The sequence below is a fragment of the Oncorhynchus keta genome, chromosome 37 (assembly GCF_023373465.1).
Source record: "Oncorhynchus keta strain PuntledgeMale-10-30-2019 chromosome 37, Oket_V2, whole genome shotgun sequence".
NCBI classification, from domain to species: Eukaryota; Metazoa; Chordata; class Actinopteri; order Salmoniformes; family Salmonidae; genus Oncorhynchus; species Oncorhynchus keta.
The window spans coordinates 13,695,313-13,717,998 of record NC_068457.1 but is presented as its reverse complement, the minus strand read 5'-3'; the positions used below and the strand labels follow the sequence as shown (position 1 = coordinate 13,717,998).

At 43.1% G+C, this 22,686-nt stretch overlaps 1 protein-coding gene across 1 annotated transcript; it reads right to left on the bottom strand.

The window, feature by feature from the left end:
• Window positions 1-353: 353 nt before the first annotated feature.
• On the bottom strand, window positions 354-22,337 carry cfap221 (cilia and flagella associated protein 221). The gene is made up of 25 exons (XM_035755162.2): window positions 22,217-22,337; window positions 21,673-21,827; window positions 21,170-21,270; window positions 20,937-21,023; window positions 20,737-20,832; window positions 20,309-20,409; window positions 19,274-19,377; window positions 18,300-18,459; window positions 14,450-14,582; window positions 14,054-14,186; window positions 13,672-13,783; window positions 9,417-9,504; window positions 8,384-8,473; window positions 8,080-8,175; window positions 7,397-7,484; window positions 7,107-7,204; window positions 6,869-6,949; window positions 6,582-6,689; window positions 5,577-5,738; window positions 4,912-5,070; window positions 4,590-4,690; window positions 1,820-1,915; window positions 1,611-1,730; window positions 990-1,049; window positions 354-727 (listed from the first exon to the last, which is right to left on the bottom strand). Exons 2-25 carry the CDS (start codon window positions 21,803-21,805, stop codon window positions 592-594), a joined length of 2,643 nt encoding a protein of 880 aa, XP_035611055.1. The 5' UTR covers window positions 21,806-21,827; window positions 22,217-22,337; the 3' UTR covers window positions 354-591.
• Between the last annotated feature and the right edge of the window lie 349 nt (window positions 22,338-22,686).

Genomic DNA, 22,686 nt, shown 5'->3' with positions numbered 1-22,686 from the left:
CGTGTTGAGGTTCAGCATGGCGTTTGTGTTTTTGCCTACCCTCACCACCTGGGGGCGGCCCTTCAGAAAGTCCAGGGTCCAATTGCAGAGGGAGGTGTTTAATCCCAGGATCCTTAGTTTAATGATGAGCTGGGAGTGCACTATGGTGTTGAACACTGAGCCGTAGTCAATGAATAGCATTCTCACATAGGTGTTCCTTTTGGCCAGGTGAGAAAGAGCAGTGTGGAGTGCAATAGAGATTGCTTTAACTGTGGATCCGTGACATACAGGTATTCATTTGGAATCATTCCTTTATCAATTATTTTATTTGCCAGAAAGGCCTGTCATTAATTAAATAAAACAAGAAGCCAAACTTTAAGGTACATAAAGACTGTTTTAAATGAAAATGTCATTGGATGAATTGGTCAGTGTCAATGCAAGACAATGGGCACAGCATCAGTGGTGTGGTAACTATACAATAGCACTTAGCAGCTACAGTAATGATATATTTTACAGTGAAATGTATTATATGAAATATATCAGTCAATGTATGTTGGTACTGTAATCTGACATTTCCTGCATCAACCTTAGTGCCTCATAACAAATATAGCACTATTTATTCTCTGGTGTAGAGGGTGAATTAGCCTTGCCCACAATATTCAGGTGGTTGAGTCGCGCCATCACCTTGGCACCAAGTCTATTGGTCTGAGACTTCAGAAACATCTCCAGCTGCTGCTCTCTTGATTCCCTGTAGAAGTTATGAGTAAAAATTGTACAAATATGAATAATCATACCTATTGTTCTTGGTTTTAAAATCTTCCATTACATAAAAAAGAGATATGTCTTAGATTAGAGAGAGAGAGAGAGAGAGAGAGAGAGAGAGAGAGAGAGAGAGAGAGAGAGAGAGAGAGAGAGAGAAAATGTGTGTTTGTGCGTGTGTGAGTCTGTGTCAGTAGATGATGTTGACACCAGATGCTGAGTGGAAGGGATAGGTGTTGTGTTGTTTTCACCTGGAGATGTTTGCTGTACTGAGAGGCATCATCTGGGGAGTTTTACAGGGACTCAGGGAACTAGTGGAGGAGAAGCACAATGAGCTGTTGTTATCTCCACCTTTATCTTACCTTCATCTAACATCATCTTTTACAATCCCAACCTGGCCACAAGGGGACAGTAGTACAGCAACAGCATTCTAATTCTGTGTCTCTTGACTATCTCTGCATCATGCTGATGTAACGTCATTATTTTAGCCAAATTAGAAGAGATCATTTGATTATAATATGATTTTTGACTAATTCGAATTACAAACAATTAGCATGCCACACCGTCAGTAGATGTACAGAGATAATGACAAACCAAACATGAAGGAAGAAACAGAAAATGGAGTGCGTGACAAAAATGCTAATTCAAGTTATTGATTGATGACAATTGGCAAGGACTCAAGGGAAGACACAATGATTGAGTTGTAGGCTAAATTAAATGCCAGTATTCCTCATAGGGATTAGAGGTTAATTTAGTGGAAACAAAATTATGTGCCTTTTACGAGCATGATGCTCCTAGTCCTGCAGTGTGTGTGTGTGTGTGTGTGTGTGTGTGTGTGTGTGTGTGTGTGTGTGTGTGTGTGAACAGTATACCTGCTGTCATCTTTAAAGCTGTCGTCTTTCAGCTGTCTGGGAGTGGAAGGTACATTCTCTGGCAGGGGAAACTCGGCTCGGATCATCTCAGGCGTGAGAGATACTCCCGTGCTTTCAGATCTGGTAAAACACATCAGTCACACAAACCCTCTGAAATGGATTCCTGTTACTTTCAGTCCGTCTGTCTGTCAGCGTGTGTTAGTGCTTACTGTCCATCCAGTAGCTCCTCTGTCATATCTTCTGGAAGGCCATTCAGAGCTGTGGGCGCCAGGGTGGGCAGAATGTCATTGTTGAAGGGGTCAGACCTGGTGGAACACACGGTCAGGTGATAGAGACTCGTAGACCATTAAAGGACTGGTACACAGAGTTGAGTCATTGAGTCAGTCAATTATCTCAACTTTATACAGGAAACACAATTTCAGCCCATCTTGTACAGCTGAGTATAAACATACAGAATAACATTCTGTTGATGTTTCCAATATCTTCACGTCAGATGACTAGGCAGCCCTATGGTTTGGTGTAGAGGCCAACCTTAACTGTATAGGCAACATTTCACTTGGACTTGTTTGGACACTACTTCAACAAAGCAGAGGATATAGCGCTGGCTCTTAGTAACCCTGGTGTTGGAATGGATTCCAGAAAGGAGTCTGCACCATGGCTATAGATCTTACACAAGGGAACAGAGTACCGGTCCCCCCTCACCCTGTAAATATGAAGTAAATCACTGTGTTTCCATTCATCAGTCTGTCTGTGAGACTTGCACTGGTCTGAATCTGTAGTTAATGTGCTACAGTTTAGGATGAGCCATTCAAATGATCTGGAGGCAGAGATGAAGCCAGCAAGAACATCCTTGGAAGAAGTGGACACACACAAACACACTGAGCCAGCTGGAGGAAGTTTGTGGATGGCCTAAACTCAGCAAAAAAAAAGAAATGTCCCCTTTTCAGGACCCTGTCTTTCAAAGATAATTCGTAAAAATGAAAATAACTTTACAGATCTTCATTGTAAAGGGTTTAAACACTGTTATCCATGCTTGTTCAATGACCCATAAACAATTAATGGACATGCACCTGTGGAACGGTCGTTAAGACACTAACAGCTTACAGACGGTAGGCAATTAAGGTCACAGTTATGAAAACTTAGGATGCTAAAGAGGCCTTTCTACTGACTCTGAAAAAAGAAAGATGCCCAGGGTCCCTGCTCATCTGTGTGAGCGTGCCTTAGGCATGCTGAAAGGAGGCATGAGGACTGCAGATGTGGCCAGGGCAATAAATTGCCATGTCTGTACTGTGAGACGCCTAAGACAGCACTACAGGGAGAGGATGGACAGCTAATCGTCCCCGCAGTGGCGATCGGTACATCCAAACATCACACCTGTGGGACAGGTACAGGATGGCAACAACAACTGCCCGAGTTACACTAGGGATGCACAATCCCTCCATCAGTGCTCAGACTGTCTGCAATAGGCTGAGAGAGGATTGACTGAGGGCTTGTAAGCCTGCTGTAAGAAAGGTCCTCACCAGACATCACTGGCAACAACACAGACAGGACTGGCAAAAGGTGCTCTTCACTAACGAGTCGCGGTTTTGTCTCACCAGGGGTGATGGTTGGATTTGCATTTATTGTCGAAGGAATGCGTGTTACACTGAGGCCGGTACTCTGGTGCGGGATCGATTTGGAGGTGGAGGGTCTGTCCTGGTCTGGGGCGGTGTTTCACAGCATCATCGGACTGAGCTTGTTGTCTTTGCAGGCAATCTCAACGCCGCGCGTTACAGGGAAGACATCCTCCTCCCTCATGTGGTACCCTTCCTGAAGGCTCATCCTGACATGACCCTCCAGCATGACAATGTCATCAGCCATACTGCTCGTTCTGTGCGTGATTTCCTGCAAGACAGGAATGTCAGTGTTCTGCCATGACCAGCAAGGAGCCCGGATCTCAATCACATTGAACATGTCTGGGACCTGTTGGATCGGAGGGTGAGGGCTAGGGCCATTCCCCCCCAGAAATGTCCGGGAACTTGCAAGTGCCTTGGTGGAAGAGTGGGGTAGCAAGAACTGGCAAATCTGGTGCAGTCCATGAGGAAATGCACTGCAGTACTTAATGCAGCTGGTGGCCACACCAGATACTGACTGTTACTTTAGATTTTGATCCCCCCCCTTTGTTCAGGGACACATTATTCCATTTATGTTAGTCACATGTCTGTGGAACATTCAGTTTATGTCTCAGTTGTTGAATCTTGTTATTTTCATACAAATATTTACACATGTTAAGTTTGTTGAAAATAAACGCAGTTGACAGTAAGAGGACATATCTTTTTTTGCTGAGTTTATAACTTACAGTGTACTTCCCAAGGAGCAAAAGGGTTTTCCACGTTCGTCAAGTCAAATGCTCTGAGGAAGGGTAGGAGGTTTTTTAAGTGCTGTGTTGGTACAAGAACTTACTGGTTGCGTGCAGTGCCTTCATTGAAGTTATCTGTAATCAATGGACAATCTGAATATAATAGCAAACCACCCTAACTAACTATCTCCCCCAGGAGGCTGCTGAGGGGAGAACGGCTCATAATAATGGCCAGAACAGAGCAAATGGAATGGCATCAAACACCTGGAAACCATGGAAACCATGTGTTTGATATTTTTGATACCATTCCACTGATTCTACTCCTGGAATTCCCACGAGCCCATTCTCCCCAATTAAGGTGCCACCAACCTCCTGTGCTATCTACCTAACCATAGCATCCCAGTACCATGACACATTGGCTGGTCAAACAAGATGATCAAACAAGATAAGCTAATAAGAAAAGTGTTCAGTTGTGTGTGAAGAACAACAGCCTATACTTTGTACTGTTTGCTCAAGAACACATAGTATAGATGAGTTAGTACATCATGATTCGTTAAGTCACTTTAGCGGTCTCTCTATGCAGCTGTATGTGTTGTGTGAATGGTAGACAGCCCTATAAAGCTGTGTTACTGGAGCCTTACATGCGCGGGGCCCAGCTACTGGTGAGTGTGGGAGTGTTGGACAGAGCGGCCAGGGCAGCCGATGGGAACTTCTTCCAGGTCATCACACCTCGGATCACATCCTGCAATTTGATCAGGATAAAGAACACAGTGTAATTGTTGTAAAAACGGCTTTGGCTTTAGTTTCAATTACTACAAATGTCCATATTGTGGGAACATTCAAGGTATTCTATTCTCTTATTTTTTTTAATTATATTTGAATTATATAGAAATGCAATGCTAGTACACAAGAATGTAAGATGTTTTTAAATGAATAACTCCTGTTGACATGAAAGAGACTTACTGTTCGGTCCAAAAATTTCTTCTGAGTGCTGGGGGTGTGCATTCCAAACACAGAGGGCTTTGGGATGGTGTACCGGGGCAGTGGACACAGGTGGAACTCCAGATCACACTCTAGGTAGAGGGGGTCTGCTTTGAAGGCATGGAGACCGGGGGCTGGGTTCTACAGAGCAGAACAAAGTCCAGTATGGAACATGAACAGTGTACAATTATTCACAATTATCGATATTCTCAGGCCCAGTCAATGATTCCACTATTGAGAAGAGGAACAGCTGTTGTGGGAATCATCAGGACAGAGATTCCAACAAAACATTTCCAACACTATGCATGATAGTAACACCAATCATTATTACTAGAGATATGACATAGATGTGGTCCATCCTGTAGATATGTAAAATAGAACACATTTACATATATACAGCAGTGGAGGCTGGTGGGAGGAGCTATAGAAGGACTGGGTTGTTGTAATGGCTGGAATGGAATAGAAAAAGTGGAATGGACTCAAACATGTGGTTTCCATATGTTTGATGTGTTTCATACCGTTCCATATATTCCATTCCAGCCATTACACTGAGCCCGTCCTCCTATAGCGCCTCCCACCAGCCTCCACTGATATACTGTAAATAAATAAATACATGCGTTCTATCATATTCTGTGATATTGCCTTACAAAGATTCTGAGGGGGTGGGCGTAGGGAGGCTTCAGCAGGGCGGTGGGGGCCGTGAAGCTCAGACTGGGACACTCGTCCTCTTGCTCCACATCCTCCTCGCCCTCTGGCTTGGCCACTGCACACCCCGAGGGTGAACGGATCACTCTTGGCAACAATTCATCCTGAAAGACAGGGACACAACCACACAAGCAACCAGTGCATTAGGAAACTGAAGGAAAGACTGAAACATGAGAGACGACCTGAACATGTTCAATACCAAACATACATTTTTGTTTTCCGTTACAAAATGTTTTCCTACAGTGTTTCCTAATGAATATGATCCAGCAGAGAAAAAAATGTAAAAGATATATCAGTCTTGTATAACAGCCATGCTGGCAAGAGCAGAGATATACTATCAAAATCATATCAATGAGATGGGGCCAATCAGTTAGAAGCTCTAGTTCTGCAATTGCAAAAATCCTACTTGACGTTGTCCTAAAGTAAGATCAGATCTGACAGTTGTAGGATGTTTCTATAATATGTCATGTTGTGGTAAAGAGTTTGCTATGGAGAGCTGTCTATAAATGAGTAAGTGCTTGTATGATGAGAGCTAAGTGGGGACCATGAGCTATGGCGAAGGGTGGTCAATGGTCGTCTTGTCATGGTCTTGTCAACCATGGGAAACTATAGGATTTTTTTTTTTTTTAATGGTTGGATTCCATAAACAATTAGGTTATTGCTGTATCAGTTTGAGGAAATACAAACACGCTATTGGATGTCAGAGGAGCAGAGCAGATCCTAGTCTCTGACAGTGACACCATTAAGTAATCAATCGAACCATTCTCCGTTCTCAGGGTTATTGCTGTTCTATTACATTGTTTATGTTATATCACTTGTTTATCATCTCATAAAAGGCTTAAAAGATTGACTTTGATTTATTTGCTTTTGTATAAATCGATCTGTGTATTACACACCACCAATGTAAGTGTCCCACAGTGTTGCTGGTGAGTTGTCTCGTGGCTCACCTGTGCCCCAGTGCATAGCGTCCTGGGCTGGGTTGGGGGAATGTAGCTAGCGGCAGCCTCAAAGGCCGAAACAGGCTGGTACCCCATTAACTTGTAGTGCTGGGGAACCTTGAAAAACAACACGCGTAATGGGACACAAGTGAGCATGTTACTGTACAATTTCCAAGCAAAATCCCTGTCATCATCAGCTGTGACAGAAAGGCAAAAATGGCTAGTTGTTAGTGCTACAATGTAGAAGAAATATCAAGGATTCTTTATTCAGGCAAAGACCAATCACGTAAACGTACCTTCAGATTGAAGAATGGAGTGTGTCGTTTGACCAGGACCTCAATAGGCCTAACAGGGACGGCACCCAATGCATTGGGAGCCTGGGTATAAAGTACAAGGCCAACACTACGTTATGGTCATTTTCACTAAATCATTTCAATGAATACAAACTACTGGGCAAATCAAATCAGTGTTCCTTCTTTTCAAGTAGTCCACGCAAGAACAAGATGGCTTTTTATCAAAGAGCACTGCATTTACCAGTTCATCAGACTGGTTAGGAAGAGAGAAGATAGGGAATGTGAACGGAATCACGCTGTCTGGTGAGATCTTCGGGAGATGAAAGTTCTCCTCCTCAACTGAAACAGAAAAATGCATGCATCTTGCTCGCTTCCAACATCACAATGACTTGGGGGTAAAATAACTTTAAGATAGATTTTAATTTTGGCACAACAAATGTGTGTGCTGCATCGTTCAGATATGTATTTTGATCATATGCCTGTGTCAAATAGAGAACACGTTTGCCCTTTGGGGTCTCAACAGTGCAATACCTCTTACTCCTGTGGACAGGCGCTTCAAGCTTCGAGTCAGCCTCCTCAACGAGACCAGTCTGTTGTTCACACGACATTGAATCACCACCTGAAACACATGGTGCACTCACTTAGAAGTTGTGTTGTTTCGAAAGGTTATGCATGTTTATAAGTAAACCCTCTTCGTGCTGTATGACATCTGTTGCAGCACATCTTTCTTGCTCAAATAGAGAATGATATAGACAAAAAAAAATATATATATTTTCAAGTATGCTTTGGGAGAAATATGATATTAAAGAGAACCAGGACTTGGACATTGTCAGCTTTCCAACTGCCTATGAGGTATTGTATAACATACTGGTTTTACAGTTTGGCATTTGGTTGAATTTATTCAAATGTAGGCCACATCATTAAATATAACTGACCTTAGGAATTCCCATCCGAGACAAACTACAGGGAATGTCTATTCTTAGCTCCTTACTACTTTCATTAGACTGGACTGTGCCCCACTACAAAACTACTACTACACCATCTTATGGTATGGCTTAAGATCGTTATCATAGAGAGTATACACACCATCTCACAGGGTTTTGGCTTGTGGTTTTGGCTTGTGAGTGAAAAACCATTGTGTTGAGTGGGCTGGAATGAGGCACTCTATGCCTACAGGGCCAATAGAGTGAAAGAGAGAGGGCTAAGTACTGTACCTTGCGGGCTGCCTGCTGGAAGAGCCTCAGAGCTCTCTGCCTGATCTCCAGATGACTGCTGGAGTACATGCGAAAGGAAGGCGTGCCCACCGGTGCCTGGAAGGTACAAATAGAACAGACGTTTTGATTGTGAAAAAGAAAATGGAAACAAGCAGCTCTCATACTCGGGGGGGGGAAAGCTATATCCATTCCAATTTGTAAGTCGCTCTGGATAAGAGCGTCTGCTAAATGACTTAAATGTAAATGTTAAATGTAAATGCCATTTTAAAGGCAAACAGGTCCGTTTTGACTTCGACATGCTTACCTGGCCTGTGTTACGCAGGACCCGTCTGGTAGAGAGCTTAGGTTGGCCTCTAGCAAAGTCCCTCTCCTCCCTCACCTCTCCTTTTCTAACCTGGAATTAAGACGGACGTTCAATTAAGACGGGGGTTCGTCATGTTTAGAATACGAGCAAGTGTGTGTGGTTCATTTAACTGTCCTCACTGTGGTTCATTTAGCTGTCCTCACTGTGGTTCATTTAGTCCTTCTGTAGCTCAGTTGGTAGAGCATGGCGCTTGTAACGCCAGGGTAGTGGGTTCGATTCCCGGGACCACCCATACGTAGAATGTATGCACACATGACTGTAAGTCGCTTTGGATAAAAGCGTCTGCTAAATGGCATATATTATTATTATTATTATCAATCCCGGGAGAATGCATTAGCCCACTAAGCCAAACGCCTAGACATTTGCTCTGGGAGCCAATGCAACTCTTCAAGTCTCAGCTAAGGTTACTGATCATCACACTAGAAAGGTAGCAGAAGGCATAGGGAAGAGGTGTAAAGGCTGTTTCGGTTTCTGGCCTGAGGTCCAGATTCCAGAGAAAACACTTGAAAGGAGTTTATCCAATCCCCAAGTGGAGTGGTTGGCCTCTCTAAAAACAATGGTGGCCTGTAAAGAACACAGTAAATACAGCCAATAAACAGAGAGAGGGGAGAGGAAGTGCTGTTAAGTGTCCTGAGAGAGATCTGTCATCTGTTCCCCTTTAGAAGAAACAGCAATAGCAGCAGCTCCCTCTGACATTACAGCCTCATGTCGTATATCTAAGGAAAAGTTACTACTTATACATTTACTGGCTGTTCTCAATAAAACTCTGAATATAGTTGGTGTCCACATACTTATGGTAATGTGTATATAAAACATAGTAACAATATGTTATGCAAACCGGAGAAAAACTGGTTGCCCAAGTGATGAGAAAACAAAGCCAGAGCAGAGGAAAACATGAAATATGTCAGATATACAACATACAGCAACAGTGTTTATGATTATTATGACTATCATGATAAGTTACAAATCTTACCATATATTCATAATCTGCAACATCTCTCTCCTCCAAAACCTGCATTTTGGTCTGTGTCGAGACAGGGTCCTTCCCAAGGTGAACTTGCCTTAATCAAAAATACATTTATCTACAGTACAGTTGGAGTGACCTATGACATTTAGTACATAATCATAGATACGGTAATCTACAGTCATGGCCAAAAGTTTTGAGAATGACACAAATATTAATTTTCACAGAGTCTGCTGCCTCAGTGTCTGTAGATATTTTTGTCAGACGTTACTATGGAATACTGAAGTATAATTACAAGCATTTCATAAGTGTCAAAGGCTTTTATTGACAATTACATGAAGTTGATGCAGAGTCAATATTTGCAGTGTTGACCCTTCTTTTTCAAGACCTCTGCAATCCACCATGGCATGCTGTCAATTAACTTCTGGGCCACATCCTGACTGATGGCAGCCCATTCTTGCATAATCAATGCTTGGAGTTTGTCAGAATTTGTGGGGTTTTGTTTGTCCACCCGCCTCTTGAGGATTGACCACAAGTTCTCAATGGGATTAAGGTCTGGGGAGTTTCCTGGCCATGGACCCAAAATATGTTTTGTTCCTTGAGCCACTTAGTTATCACTTTTGCCTTATGGCAAGGTGCTCCATCATGCTGGAAAAGGCATTGTTCGTCACCAAACTGGATGGTTGGGAGAAGTTGCTCTTTGAGGATGTGTTGGTACCATTCTTTATTCATGGCTGTATTCTTAGGCAAAATTGTGAGTGAGCCCACTCCCTTGGCTGAGAAGCAACCCCACGCATGAATGGTCTCAGGAAACTTTACTGTTGGCATGACACAGGACTGATGGTAGCACTCACCTTGTCTTCTCCGGACAAGCTTTTTCCTGGATGCCCAAAACAAATCGTAAAGGGGATTCATCAGAGAATGATTTTACCCTAGTTCTCAGCAGTCCAATCCCTGTACCTTTTGCAGAATATCAGTCTGTCCCTGATGTTTTTCCTGGAGAGAAGTGGCTTCTTTGCTGCCCTTCTTGACACCAGGCCATCCTCCAAAAGTCTTCGCCTCACTGTGAGTGTAGATGCACTCACATCTGCCTGCTGCCATTCCTGAGCAAGCTCTGTACTGGTGGTGCCCCGATCCCGCAGCTGAATCAACTTTAGGAGATGGTCCTGGCGCTTGCTGGAATTACTTGGGAGCCCTGAAGCCTTCTTCACAACAATTGAACCCCTCTCTTGAGTTCTTGATGATCCGATAAATGGTTGATTTAGGTGCAAACTTACTGGCAGCAATATCCTTGCCTGTGAAGCCAATTTTGTGCAAAGCAAAGATGACGGCACGTGTTTCCTTGCAGGTAACCATGGTTGACAGATGAAGAACAATGTTTCCAAGCACCACCCTCCTTTTGAAGCTTCCAGTCTGTTATTCGAGCTCAATCAGCATGACAGAGTGATCTCCAGCCTTGTCCTCGTCAACACTCACACCTGTGTTAACGAGAGAATCACTGACATGATGTCAGCTGGTCCTTTTGTGGCAGGGCTGAAATGCAGTGGAAATGTTTTGGGGGGGGATTCAGTTCATTTGCATGGCAAAGAGGGACTTTGCAAATAATTGCAATTCATCTGACCACTCTTCATAACATTCTGGAGTATATGCAAATTGCCATCATACAAACTGAGAAAGCAGACTTTGTGAAAATTAATATTTCTGTCATTCTCAAAACCTTTGGGCATGACTGTACAGTGCATTCGGAAATTATTCAGACCCCTTGACTTTTGCACACGTTGTTACGTTACAGCCTTATTCTAAAATTGATTAATACATTTTTCCCTCATCAATCTACACACAATACCTGATAATGACAAATTGAAAAAAGGTTTTTAGAAAATGTAGCATATTTTATTAAAATATTTTTTAAATACCTTATTTACATAAGTATTCAGACCCTTTGCTATGAGACTCGAAATTGAGCTCCGGTGCATCCTGTTTCCATTGATCATCCTTGAGATGTTTCTACAAATTGATTGGAGTCCCCCTGTGGCAAATTTAATTGATTGGACATGATTTTGAAAGGCACACACCTGTCTATATAAGGTCCCACAGTTGACAGTGCAAAAACCAAGCAATGAGGTCAAAGGAATTGTCCATAAAGCTCAGAGACAGGTTTGTGACAAGCCACAGATCTGTGGAAGGGTACCAAAATATGTCTGGAGCATTGAAGGTCCCCAAGAACACAGTGGCCTCCATCATTCTTAAATTGAAGAAGTTTGGAACCACCAAGACCCTTCCTGGAGCTGGCTTCCCGGCCAAACTGAGCAATCGTGGAAGAAGGGCCTTGGTCAGGTAGGTGACCAAGAACCTGATTGTCACTCTGAAAGAGCTCAATAATTCCTCTGTGGAGATGGGAGAACCTTCCAGAAGGACAACTATCTCTGCAGCACTCCACCAATCAGGCCTTCATGGTAGAGTGGCCAGACTTAAGCCACTCCTCAGTAAAAGGCACATGACAGCCCACTTGGAGTTTGCCAAAAGGAACCTAAAGGACTACGAGAAACAAGATTCTCTGGTCTGATTAAACTAAGATTGAACTCTTCGGCCTGAATACCAAGTGTCACGTCTGGAAGAAATCTGGCACTATCCCTACGGTGAGGCATAGTGGTAGCAGCATCAAGCTGTGGGGATGTTTTTCAGCAGCAGGGACTGGGAGACTAGTCAGGATCGAGTGAAATATGAACGGAGCAAAGTACAGAGAGATCCTTGATGAAAATCTGCTCCAGAGCGCTCAGGACCTCAGACATTGGCGAAGGTTCACCTTCCAACAGGAAAACCACCCTAAGCACACATCCAAGACAGTGCAGGAGTGGCTTCAGGACACGTCTCTGAATGTCCTTGAGTGGCCCAGCCAGAGCCCGGATTTGAACCTGATCTAATATCTCTGGAGAGACCTGAAAACAGCTGTGCTGCGACGCTCCCCATTCAACCTGACAGAGCTTGAGAGGATCTGCAGAGAAGAATGGGAGAAACTGTGAGGACAGACGCTAGGAGACGGGAAGCAAGTACAGGGAGTGAACATCTAATTAATAAACAGACATGAAACAAGGCAGGACAGCGTCTGGACATCAAAAACATAACATTAATGCTGACACGGGGAACAAATTGAGGAACAGACAAATATAGAGAGGGCAATAAACAAAGTGATGGAGTCCAGGTGAGTCCAATATTGCGCTGATACATGCAATGATAGTGACAGGTGTGCGTAATGATGGGCCGCTTGGCGTTCTCGAGCGCCAGAGAGGGGGAGCGAGAGCAGGTTTGACAGTACTCCCCCCCCACCCCCCTAGTGGCGCCACCCGACGTCCCACCTGGGCGAACCTGACGAGCCAGCTGAAGAGTGGAAGTCTGAAGAGTCGGCTGAGGTGTGGGAGCCTGATGAGCCGGCTGAGGCGTGGGAGCCCAACGAGCCGGCTGAGGCATGATGTGGGATGGGAGCCTGCTGAGCCAACCAAGGCAAGGGAACCTCTCGAACCAGCTAAGGCGTGGAAGCCAAACAAGCCAACTGAGGCACCCCAGGCTCCTCCGGCAGCGGCACCCGGACCCGACGTGTCCAACAAAAACAAAAAACAAAAACTCCCTGATGCTTCAAATTTTGGTGTCAGCATTCTGTGAGGTCAGACGCTTGGAGATGAGAAGCAAGTACAAGGAGTGAACATTTAATTAATAAACAGACATGAAACAAGACAAGACAGTGTCTGGACATGAAAATCATAATGACATTAATGCTGACAAGGGAACAAACTGAGGAACAGACAGATATAGCGGGGGCAATCAACAAAGTGAAGGAGTCCAGGTGAGTCCCATATTGCGCTGATGCACGTATTGATGGTGACAGGTGTGTGTAATGATGGGCCGCATGACGCCCTCAAACACCAGACAGGGGGAGCACGCGTGACAGAAACTCTCCAAATACAGGTGTGCCAAGCTTGTAGCATCATACCCGAGAAAAATCAAGACTGTAATCGCTGCCAAAGGTTCTTCAACAAAGTACTGAGTAAAGGGTCTGAATACTTATATAAATGTGATATTTTTTTATACATTTGCAAAAACCAATTCAAACCTGTTTTTGCTTTGTAGATTGATGAAGAAAAAAACTATTTCATCAATTTTAGAACAAGGCTGTAATGTAACAAAATGTGGAAAAAGTCAAGGGGTCTGAATACTTTCCGAATGCACTGTTTATGATTATTAACGTGAGTAAATTATGGTTCCTCACCATCTGAGATGATTGGCTCTCTCCTCCTGGATGTCCTGTTGAACCCTGGTCTCAAAGAACGCCTCCTTCATCTGTCTTGTCTGGAGGCCCAGCTTAGGTTGGGACATCATGGCTAAATTGTAAAAAAATATATATCTGTAACTTAGTAGCAGCAAATACAGTCTGCAGCAGACCCAAATGGCAATGAATTAAGCATTCCAGAATTTCAATCATCTGAGAGCTTTCAGTCACACTAGCAAACAAGTCATCCAACAAACCGGGTTTCTCCCCCCTATACATTAAGTGATTTTTGAATGACACTCTCTTATCTCTTAGAGAAAATCTAATGTATGTTGATTACTGGTGTGAAAGTTGATTACTGGTGTGAAAGTTGTCCAGGTACCTTCCCTCAGGTCTTTAGAGCTCAGTTTATCAGTCTGTTGTATCAGTATCTTGACCACTCCAGCAGGGGTGGACACATCAACTGCAGTCTTCAGGCTCAGCTTCACATCACTCTCTCTTCTCTCCCTTACAGTCTATTGAAATCATACAAAACCAATCACACACAAGATATGTTCATATTCATATTATTACCTCATTATCGACATCGTAGCATAGTCTGCTAAATGAACTGGAGTGAGTTTCTGGAAAGCCCCGTCGCTACCATTGTCCTTTATTTCTAGCATGACTTTTCATCTCTGTGAAACTGGGTTGTCAAGATAAACAAGGTGTGATGTCAGCTAGAAGGCTTTCTGGAAACGCACCCTTGGTACAGCTGGAGTTAAATGCTTTGCGGTACCTTTGACTTTTCAGGTGTCCGCATTGACCTCTGCTTGGTTTTGGTCAGAGGCTGTATCAAGGAGACAGGTGGAGGCCCTCGACTGTCAACAAACAAAACTTCTCTTGCGTGTCCCATGTCTTTCTCCTGTTGACTGGGTCAGAAACAACACCAATAAATGCATGTAGCACGTTTCCTGCAGTATAGTGACCAAATTGCCCTCTAGTGGCCTCTTCTGTGGAATGTTACTAATATACACTGCTCAAAAAAATAAAGGGAACACTAAAATAACACATCCTAGATCTGAATGAATTAAATATTCTTATTGAATACTTTTTTCATTACATAGTTGAATGTGCTGACAACAAAATCACAAAAAATTATCAATGGAAATCAAATGCATCAACCCATGGAGGTCTGGATTTGATTCACACTCAAAATTAAAGTGGAAAATCACACTACAGGCTGATCCAACTTTGATGTAATGTCCTTAAAACAAGTCAAAATGAGGCTCAGTAGTGTGTGTGACCTCCACGTGCCTGTATGACCTCCCTACAATGCCTGGGCATGCTCCTGATGAGGTGGCGGATGGTCTCCTGAGGGATCTCCTCCCAGACCTGGACTAAAGCATCCGCCAACTCCTGGACAGTCTGTGGTGCAACGTGGCGTTGGTGGATGGAGCGAGACATGATGTCCCAGATGTGCTCAATTGGATTCAGGTCTGGGGAACGGGCAGACCAGTCCATAGCATCAATGCCTTCCTCTTGCAGGAACTGCTGACACACTCCAGCCACATGAGGTCAAGCATTGACTTGCATTAGGAGGAACCCAGGGCCAACCGCACCAGCATATGGTCTCACATATTGGTCTGAGGATCTCATCTCGGTACCTAATGGCAGTCAGGCTACCTCTGGCGAGCACATGGAGGGCTGTGCGGCCCCCCAAAGAAATGCCACCCCACACCATGACTGACCCACCGCCAAACCGGTCATGCTGGAGGATGTTGCAGGCAGCAGAACGTTCTCCACTGCGTCTCCAGACTCTGTCATGTCTGTCACGTGCTCAGTGTAAACCTGCTTTCATCTGTGAAGAGCACAGGGCACCAGTGGCGAATTTGCCAATCTTGGTGTTCTCTGGCAAATGCCAAACGTCCTGCACGGTGTTGGGCTGTAAGCACAACCCCCACCTGTGGACGTCGGGCCCTCATACCACCCTCATGGAGTCTGTTTCTGACCATTTGAGCAGACACATGCACATTTGTGGCCTGCTGGAGGTAATTTTGCAGGGCTCTGGCAGTGCTCCTCCTACTCCTCCTTGCACAAAGGCGGAGGTAGCGGTCCTGCGGCTGGGTTGTTGCCCTCCTACGGCCTCCTCCACGTCTCTTGATGTACTGGCCTGACTCCTGGTAGCGCCTCCATGCTCTGGACACTATGCTGACAGACACAGCAAACATTCTTGCCACAGCTCGCATTGATGTGCCATCCTGGATGAGCTGCACTACCTGAGCCGCTTGTGTGGGTTGTAGACTCCGTCTCATGCTACCACTAGAGTGAAAGCATCGCCAGCATTCAAAAGTGACCAAAACATCAGCCAGGAAGCATAGGAACTGAGAAGTGGTCTGTGGTCCCCACCTGCAGAACCACTCCTTTATTGGGGGTGTCTTGCTAATTGCCTATAATTTCCACTTGTTGTCTATTCCATTTGCACAACAGCATGTGAAATGTATTGTCAATCAGTGTTGCTTCCTAAGTGGACAGTTTGATTTCACAGAAGTGTGATTGACTTGGAGTTACATTGTGTTGTTTAAGTGTTCCCTTTATTTTTTTGAGCAGTCTATGTTTTAATAATTTCATAATTATTAAACATTATTTAAAAACACCTGTTGAAAATCGGTGTTTCTATGGCAAATGGTTTTGTTATATTTCAGTCTTCTGTGATGTTCATAAACTGTATTATTGGGATGCAAAGTCAAAATGTAATACACTTCAACTTTATAACCTGACATGGTACAGGTGTCTTCTTTTATTAAGCCCATAACCTATTGTGTGAGGTGTAAACTTCTGATTCACAGTAGATTTGTTTAAGACTACCAAGAAACACTCTGCATGATTTAGCCCACTGCAGTAAAATGTCAATAATAGTTTGTTTCCATCACGCTAGGCCTAGGGTCCAAACCTAATGCTAACTGAGTAAAAGAGAGCGGGCTAAGTACTGTACCTTGGGGACTGCCTGCTTGAAAACCTCCAGAGCTCAACATAGCCATAGTTGACTAATAACTTACCAGGCTTTATCTGCCATTAATAACTTAATTGTGTACTTAGCTAATAATTGACTTTGATACTGTACATGGGGCTGTTGGCATTATAAGAGTAGATATATCCTATCAATATTTGCTGAACAAAATAAACAATCATCTTCCCATGGTATCAGTGTAGATGAAGGGGAGGGGACAGGTTAAGGAAGGATTTTGAAGCCTTGAGAGAATATAGACATGAATTGTACATGTGTGCCATTCGGAGAATAAATGGGCAAGACAAAAAATGTAAGTGCCTTTGAACGGTTATGGTAGTAGGTGTCATGCGCACCGGTTTGAGGGTGTCAATAACTACAACAATGCTGGGTTTTCCAAGCTCAACAGTTTCCTGTGTGTATCAAGAATGGTCCACCACCCAAAGGACATCCTGCCAACTTCAAATCAAATCAAATTGATACAACTGTGGGAGGCATTGGAGTCAACATGGGCCAGCATCCATGTGGAACGCTTTCGACACCTTGTAGTCCATGCCACAACGAACTTAGGCTTTCTGAGGATAAAAAAGGGGGTGCAACTCAATATTAGGAAGGTGTTCCTTCTAAATCTACAATCTGCCGATTCTTCCATTAACTCATTCAAATCTTATCTTCATAACTTTTCTTGCGGGTCCAGGGAGAAGTAAACATGGGAATATTTGATCTAAAGCACACACATTAAATGGATTGGATACCGATGCATTTTGATATGACTGCAGTTCCCTTGCTTGATAAATCATTAACTTCCCTTAGTCATAACACAGGGGAGTAAAACTTCACTGTCAGTGATGGAGTGCACCCATTTTCTCATGGGAACTGAATCAAAAATGATATTTTATATACAGACACGAGAACAAGAACAACCTGTTTATCAGTATAAGTGACTGTGCGTGGTTTTGCGTCTGTAGAAAGAATTTAGTCATGAACAGAAATCAATGGAAAAAAAGGATATCATCATAATTAGAATTGTGCAGAAGAACCATATACCTGTATGTGCATTTTCAATAAATGTATATAAACATGATACATCATTATACATTTTTTTGGTGGGAAATTATTCAAGTATCTATCAACCGTAAAATTCCTAATGTGGTATATACACACTTAGATATAGAGAAACATTTGAATGTTTGAAAATGGAACAGTATGCACTGTATGGTTCTTCTCTGCAAGGGTTACGTTTTATCTCTCTAAATGTTTGTACAATTTCTATTTTCAAAGTTTGCAGACAGAGAGCTTCAATACAGTACACGTGCAGCACTTGGTCTCTCTCACAATAGCACTCGCTCTATGAAACATATGTAAGCATTGTTTACAAAAGGATATTGTAACCACTTAACAATCATATGTTTTCCATTCATTATCAGTCAAGAAATATGTTTGGCTCAGTGCATCAATTGATGGAACTCACAATGACAGAAAATAATAAGCAATAACGTGATACAAACCAAGAAAACAGGAACTTTGCTGACCATATATCAAATATGTATATAATTGTAACTGTGACCTGGTAAAAATGGCATAATTCAATATACTGTTTTTATGAATTAACCTTTAACATTTAAGAATAGTTCTGGGATACCTGAGTGCCAGGTGGGGCGAGGAGGACCCGCTGAGGGTGCAGACGTAGGGTTTGGAGTTGAACTGGGAGATGACCACCTGTAGAGTGACCTGGGACGTGTCATACTGGAACGGCCTGAATGTGACGGTCACCTCCACCTTCCCATTGGCTGGAATCACTCCTAGAATCAAACACAAACAAAGGACTAGGTCTTGACAAAGTCCGAATTTTACATGTGACCAATAATGCATTTTTGAAAGGAAAACAATACGTAGGCCTACCTAAACTCAACACTTCGATACCCTCAAACCATGGGAAACATAGAGAGACACTATTTTTTCAGATCTCTCTACCCAGTCTGAGTACTAGGCTATTTGCATAACCCTGGAGATCCAGCATCACTCAATGTCTGGAAAGCATCACCATCAATGCCAGAGACAAAACAGCACAGTTCCCCCCTCCTGACTGCTTTGTGTCAAGGTGGCTCTGTTGCAGACTATCAGCATCTTTCCACAGTAATTCAAACACAAGACATGATGGTGGTGTTAAGGAATCACAGGTCGACTGGGTAATGAGCTAATCATATTACGTGAGTTCATAGAGCAGAGTCTGGAGTCAGCAAAAAAAATGTTTATGTGGTTCAAATTTTAAACTAATCACCTCAAGGAACTAACACAAAAACATAGCCGGAACCTTATTATTAAACCAGAAATGATCCTACCGTCAAATACTAAAAAATAAATTGATACATATCTGGCAAGGAGACTCATGGGCTTAATACAGTAATCCCAGAATATATTCCAACTGTAGATAGAATAATACAGGGGTTATCCTCACTGACTGACTGTCTGTCTGTCTGTCTGCCTGCCTGTCTGTCTGTCTGAGATGTTGTTTCTATCTTGTTCTATCATCTGTCATCAGAACTCTAACATAATGGTGTAATTATGACTTTATTCAGTGGCCTAAGTGCTACCAAGTCTGTTGATTGGAGTTACCTGACAGGGGCTGGACAGAGAAGGCCTTGTGTGGCTGGATGATGTGCACCTGGAACTCAAAATCAATGGGACAGCTGCAGCTCAGAGGGATCACATGGCTGACACTGGAAGGTCAAAGATGGGTCAAAGGTCAAAGATAACAAGCACAGATATCGCACAGTCCCAGAAAGAAAGGGACAACAGCCTACATGTTCATTGAGGCCTACAATGTAAAGCTAAATCAAATTCAGCCTGCCACTCAGTTCAAAAGACAATAATTTTCAACAAGAGATAAAAATGCCCTCTTAAAAATAATAATGGAAAGTACATTGCGTCACAATCGGTAAAATGTAAACAATTATTAGATCTCTATGGCCCTACAAATATTTATATTTTGATATTTGTGAAGTATTCTCTTTCCAAGCGTATTGTTTTAACTGAAGATTGTTGAATATGCAAGACAAATACTACTGACCCTAGCAAATATCCCAGCATGCGGCTTAGAGAACTACGATTAGCTATCTACCTGTGCAAATGGACTCTAATATATTGACTGCTCACCGCATCATTCGTGTCAACAGAGATGATTAAAAACAAACTTTTGTGATGCGTGAGCACCATAATAACACAATAAGTTGATTCCACAAACAGGCCTTTGTTTCCACTCATCATGTTTATCTGGCAGGCTAATTCAGAAACTGGTGCAATTAGCAAACACTTAGCAGACTAGGCTGTAGTTGTTGCCTATCCCTTACAAAAAAAAATACATTAATTTCACGTGAAGTGTTCCAACAACACATGTTATCATGTGATCTTATGCTAAATTAATGTGATAACATGTAACAACATTTAAAGCAACATGTGATAACATGAAACTGCACATGTGGAAATGTGATCATATGTGTTCTAAAAACACATGATTTCACAGGTGATGTGTTTTTTCTGTAAGGGATATGAGTGGCCATGCAACTCACGTAGAAAGTTTCATTGACGGGTTGAAAGACTATTCAAAAGGCAAGGATGCGCAGAGAGACACGAATGTCCACCTCACCCCACCTTTGGCCCAGCGGGACAGCTGGTATGGTGATGTGTGTTGGGATGTGCAAGTCATCAATGATGGGATAGGCATGGACTGGAACCTGTAAGTTCTCTTCCCCCTGGAGAGAGATTGAGAGAGAATAGCAATGCTCCCTGATACATTCATTTCCTGGAGTTCTAAGCAGGAGGGAACCTTGTAGCAGTACCCTGGTCCCAGATCAGTTTGCCAATGACCTTAGAAGTTTGCATGACAGCACAAACAGATCTGGGACCAGGCTTACCTTGCAGCAACTATGGAGAGAAATGTTGACAACAAACAACATGTGATGCATAAACACAGCAAATCCCTATTTTGAGTGACAGTTGAAGTAGAAGTTGAAGAGATCACTGTCAGACATGACAGCAGGCAAACTTGATTAGAAACTAACATAGCACTGGATTCCAACCTTGCAATGGATCCGAATACAGTCGTAGAAGTAGCGCCATTCGTCAGGACAGAAGTGTACCTTCACTGTGTAGGACAGTCCAGGGACAAGACGATGCTGCACAGATGATCAAAATGGAGGAATTAGGCATCAACACGGACACGCATACGAATCAAAGATTATAGACGGAATGCATAACTCAAATAGTAAGAAACAAATACCTTTTTTAAATATTTTGTTTTGAAATGCTTTGTTTGGGTGGGGATAATGTGAATGTTGATCACTTCAGATGATATGTTGATCAATTTCTGAGGAAGATTAAAACAAAGACTAATGACATGACACCTGGGTAAATTAAGTACATATAACTGCACAATGGATCTAAAAGTCAGTGCTTTGTCTTTTGTTCTCTTGGAACAGTCAACACATTGCTGGAGCTCATTGCTTCACTCACCAGGCTCCTGTGATAGTCCTTCCCCAGTTTAAACCCACTGAAGTGAAGTGCTGAGGGTTCTGCTTCGATTGCACTGTTGCTCTTGAGTTTGGTATAGGTTTCTGGAAGGTATAAGTATAATATAAAAGAGTTTGCATGACAGCACCATCTGCTTAGTCCCAGGTGGCTCAAATTGGTAGAGCATGGTGCTTGCAATGCCAGGGTTGTGGGTCTGATTCCCATGGGGGACCAGTACAAAGAAAATGTATGCACTCACTACTGTAAGTCGCTCTGGAAAAGAACATCTGCTAAATGACTCAAATGTAAAATATAAGAAGCCAAAACGCCTGAGGAGCCACACACTGTATAATGTAGTCAACGGTAACTCAGATAACATCATGAGCATGCATATTATAGGACTAGCCCAAGTGCTCTACTACCCTAAACATTTTCTTCTTGACTGAATATAGCCCGTTAAATATATGACTGAGATGTATCAAATCGTTAAAGTGTGAGGGTCCTACGGGTCTCTAGTAGGTGATGAGGGACATTAGAGGGACTTCTTTTTCTGTCCTCCACGAGTCGGCACAGTGGAAGAGGGGTCTTCTTCCTTTGACTGTCTGTGAATGTCTCTGATGCAGTGTGTGCCACTTCCATCACTTCTCCATTAAAAACAGGGCTGAAGAAGATAGCAAACAATATCACAATTCATATCACATCAGATATGTAAATGCTTGCATTTCAAAGATGCAATGTTGTCCATGGGATAATGAGAAGAACCAAATGACACAAAGCTAGCAAGCCAACTTTGTGCATGTGCAGCTACAATTGCCACTGGAAAATAAGCAAATTACCTAGGGACGGGTTAGCAAGAGAAAGTGGAAGCTAGCACAGCAGAGAGGAGCAGCTAGCTAGCTTGTTATCAAACTTCATGACAACCGTGCGACTTTCAGGAGATATTAGTGTGTAAACCAAAAAATATAGGTTCGATTTGGTAGCTCATAAACAACACACGTTTTTATTCGTTGCACGATGTCGGTGCTTTTCAAGGTTGAAAACGGCACGTACCTGTTGTTTCACCAAGAACAGCCACCAAACACTCTCGTCGCCATAGTAATGCCTCGGTGGGACGCGGTTAGGACTCGCAAAGAGTTTCTAAACCCAGAGGCGCAACATCCCGAGACTTCTGGGAACTCTTGCAAAGCAGACCAAGCAGACAAGACCGGGGTTTGAGAAGTCGATGACAGAAGTGAAAAATGATTATTTATTAATTAATTCATCTAAAGGCACAACCTATTGTAAGCCAATGTATTAAGTAGTTGAACATTGTATTACTACAATCTCGTGAAAGTGAAAACCAGCGCCTTTGATATGACGGCATGCACATGCGCAGTTCAGCGTGAGACGACCATTAGACCCAATGGTATTTCTGCACATGAGTTTAGCGAGCCAACATCGCCATGACTTCGCCTACAAGCGTTATCGGGGATTTCTATTGGAGAAGCAGTTTCTGCTTATCTTCATATAATATCGTCTTT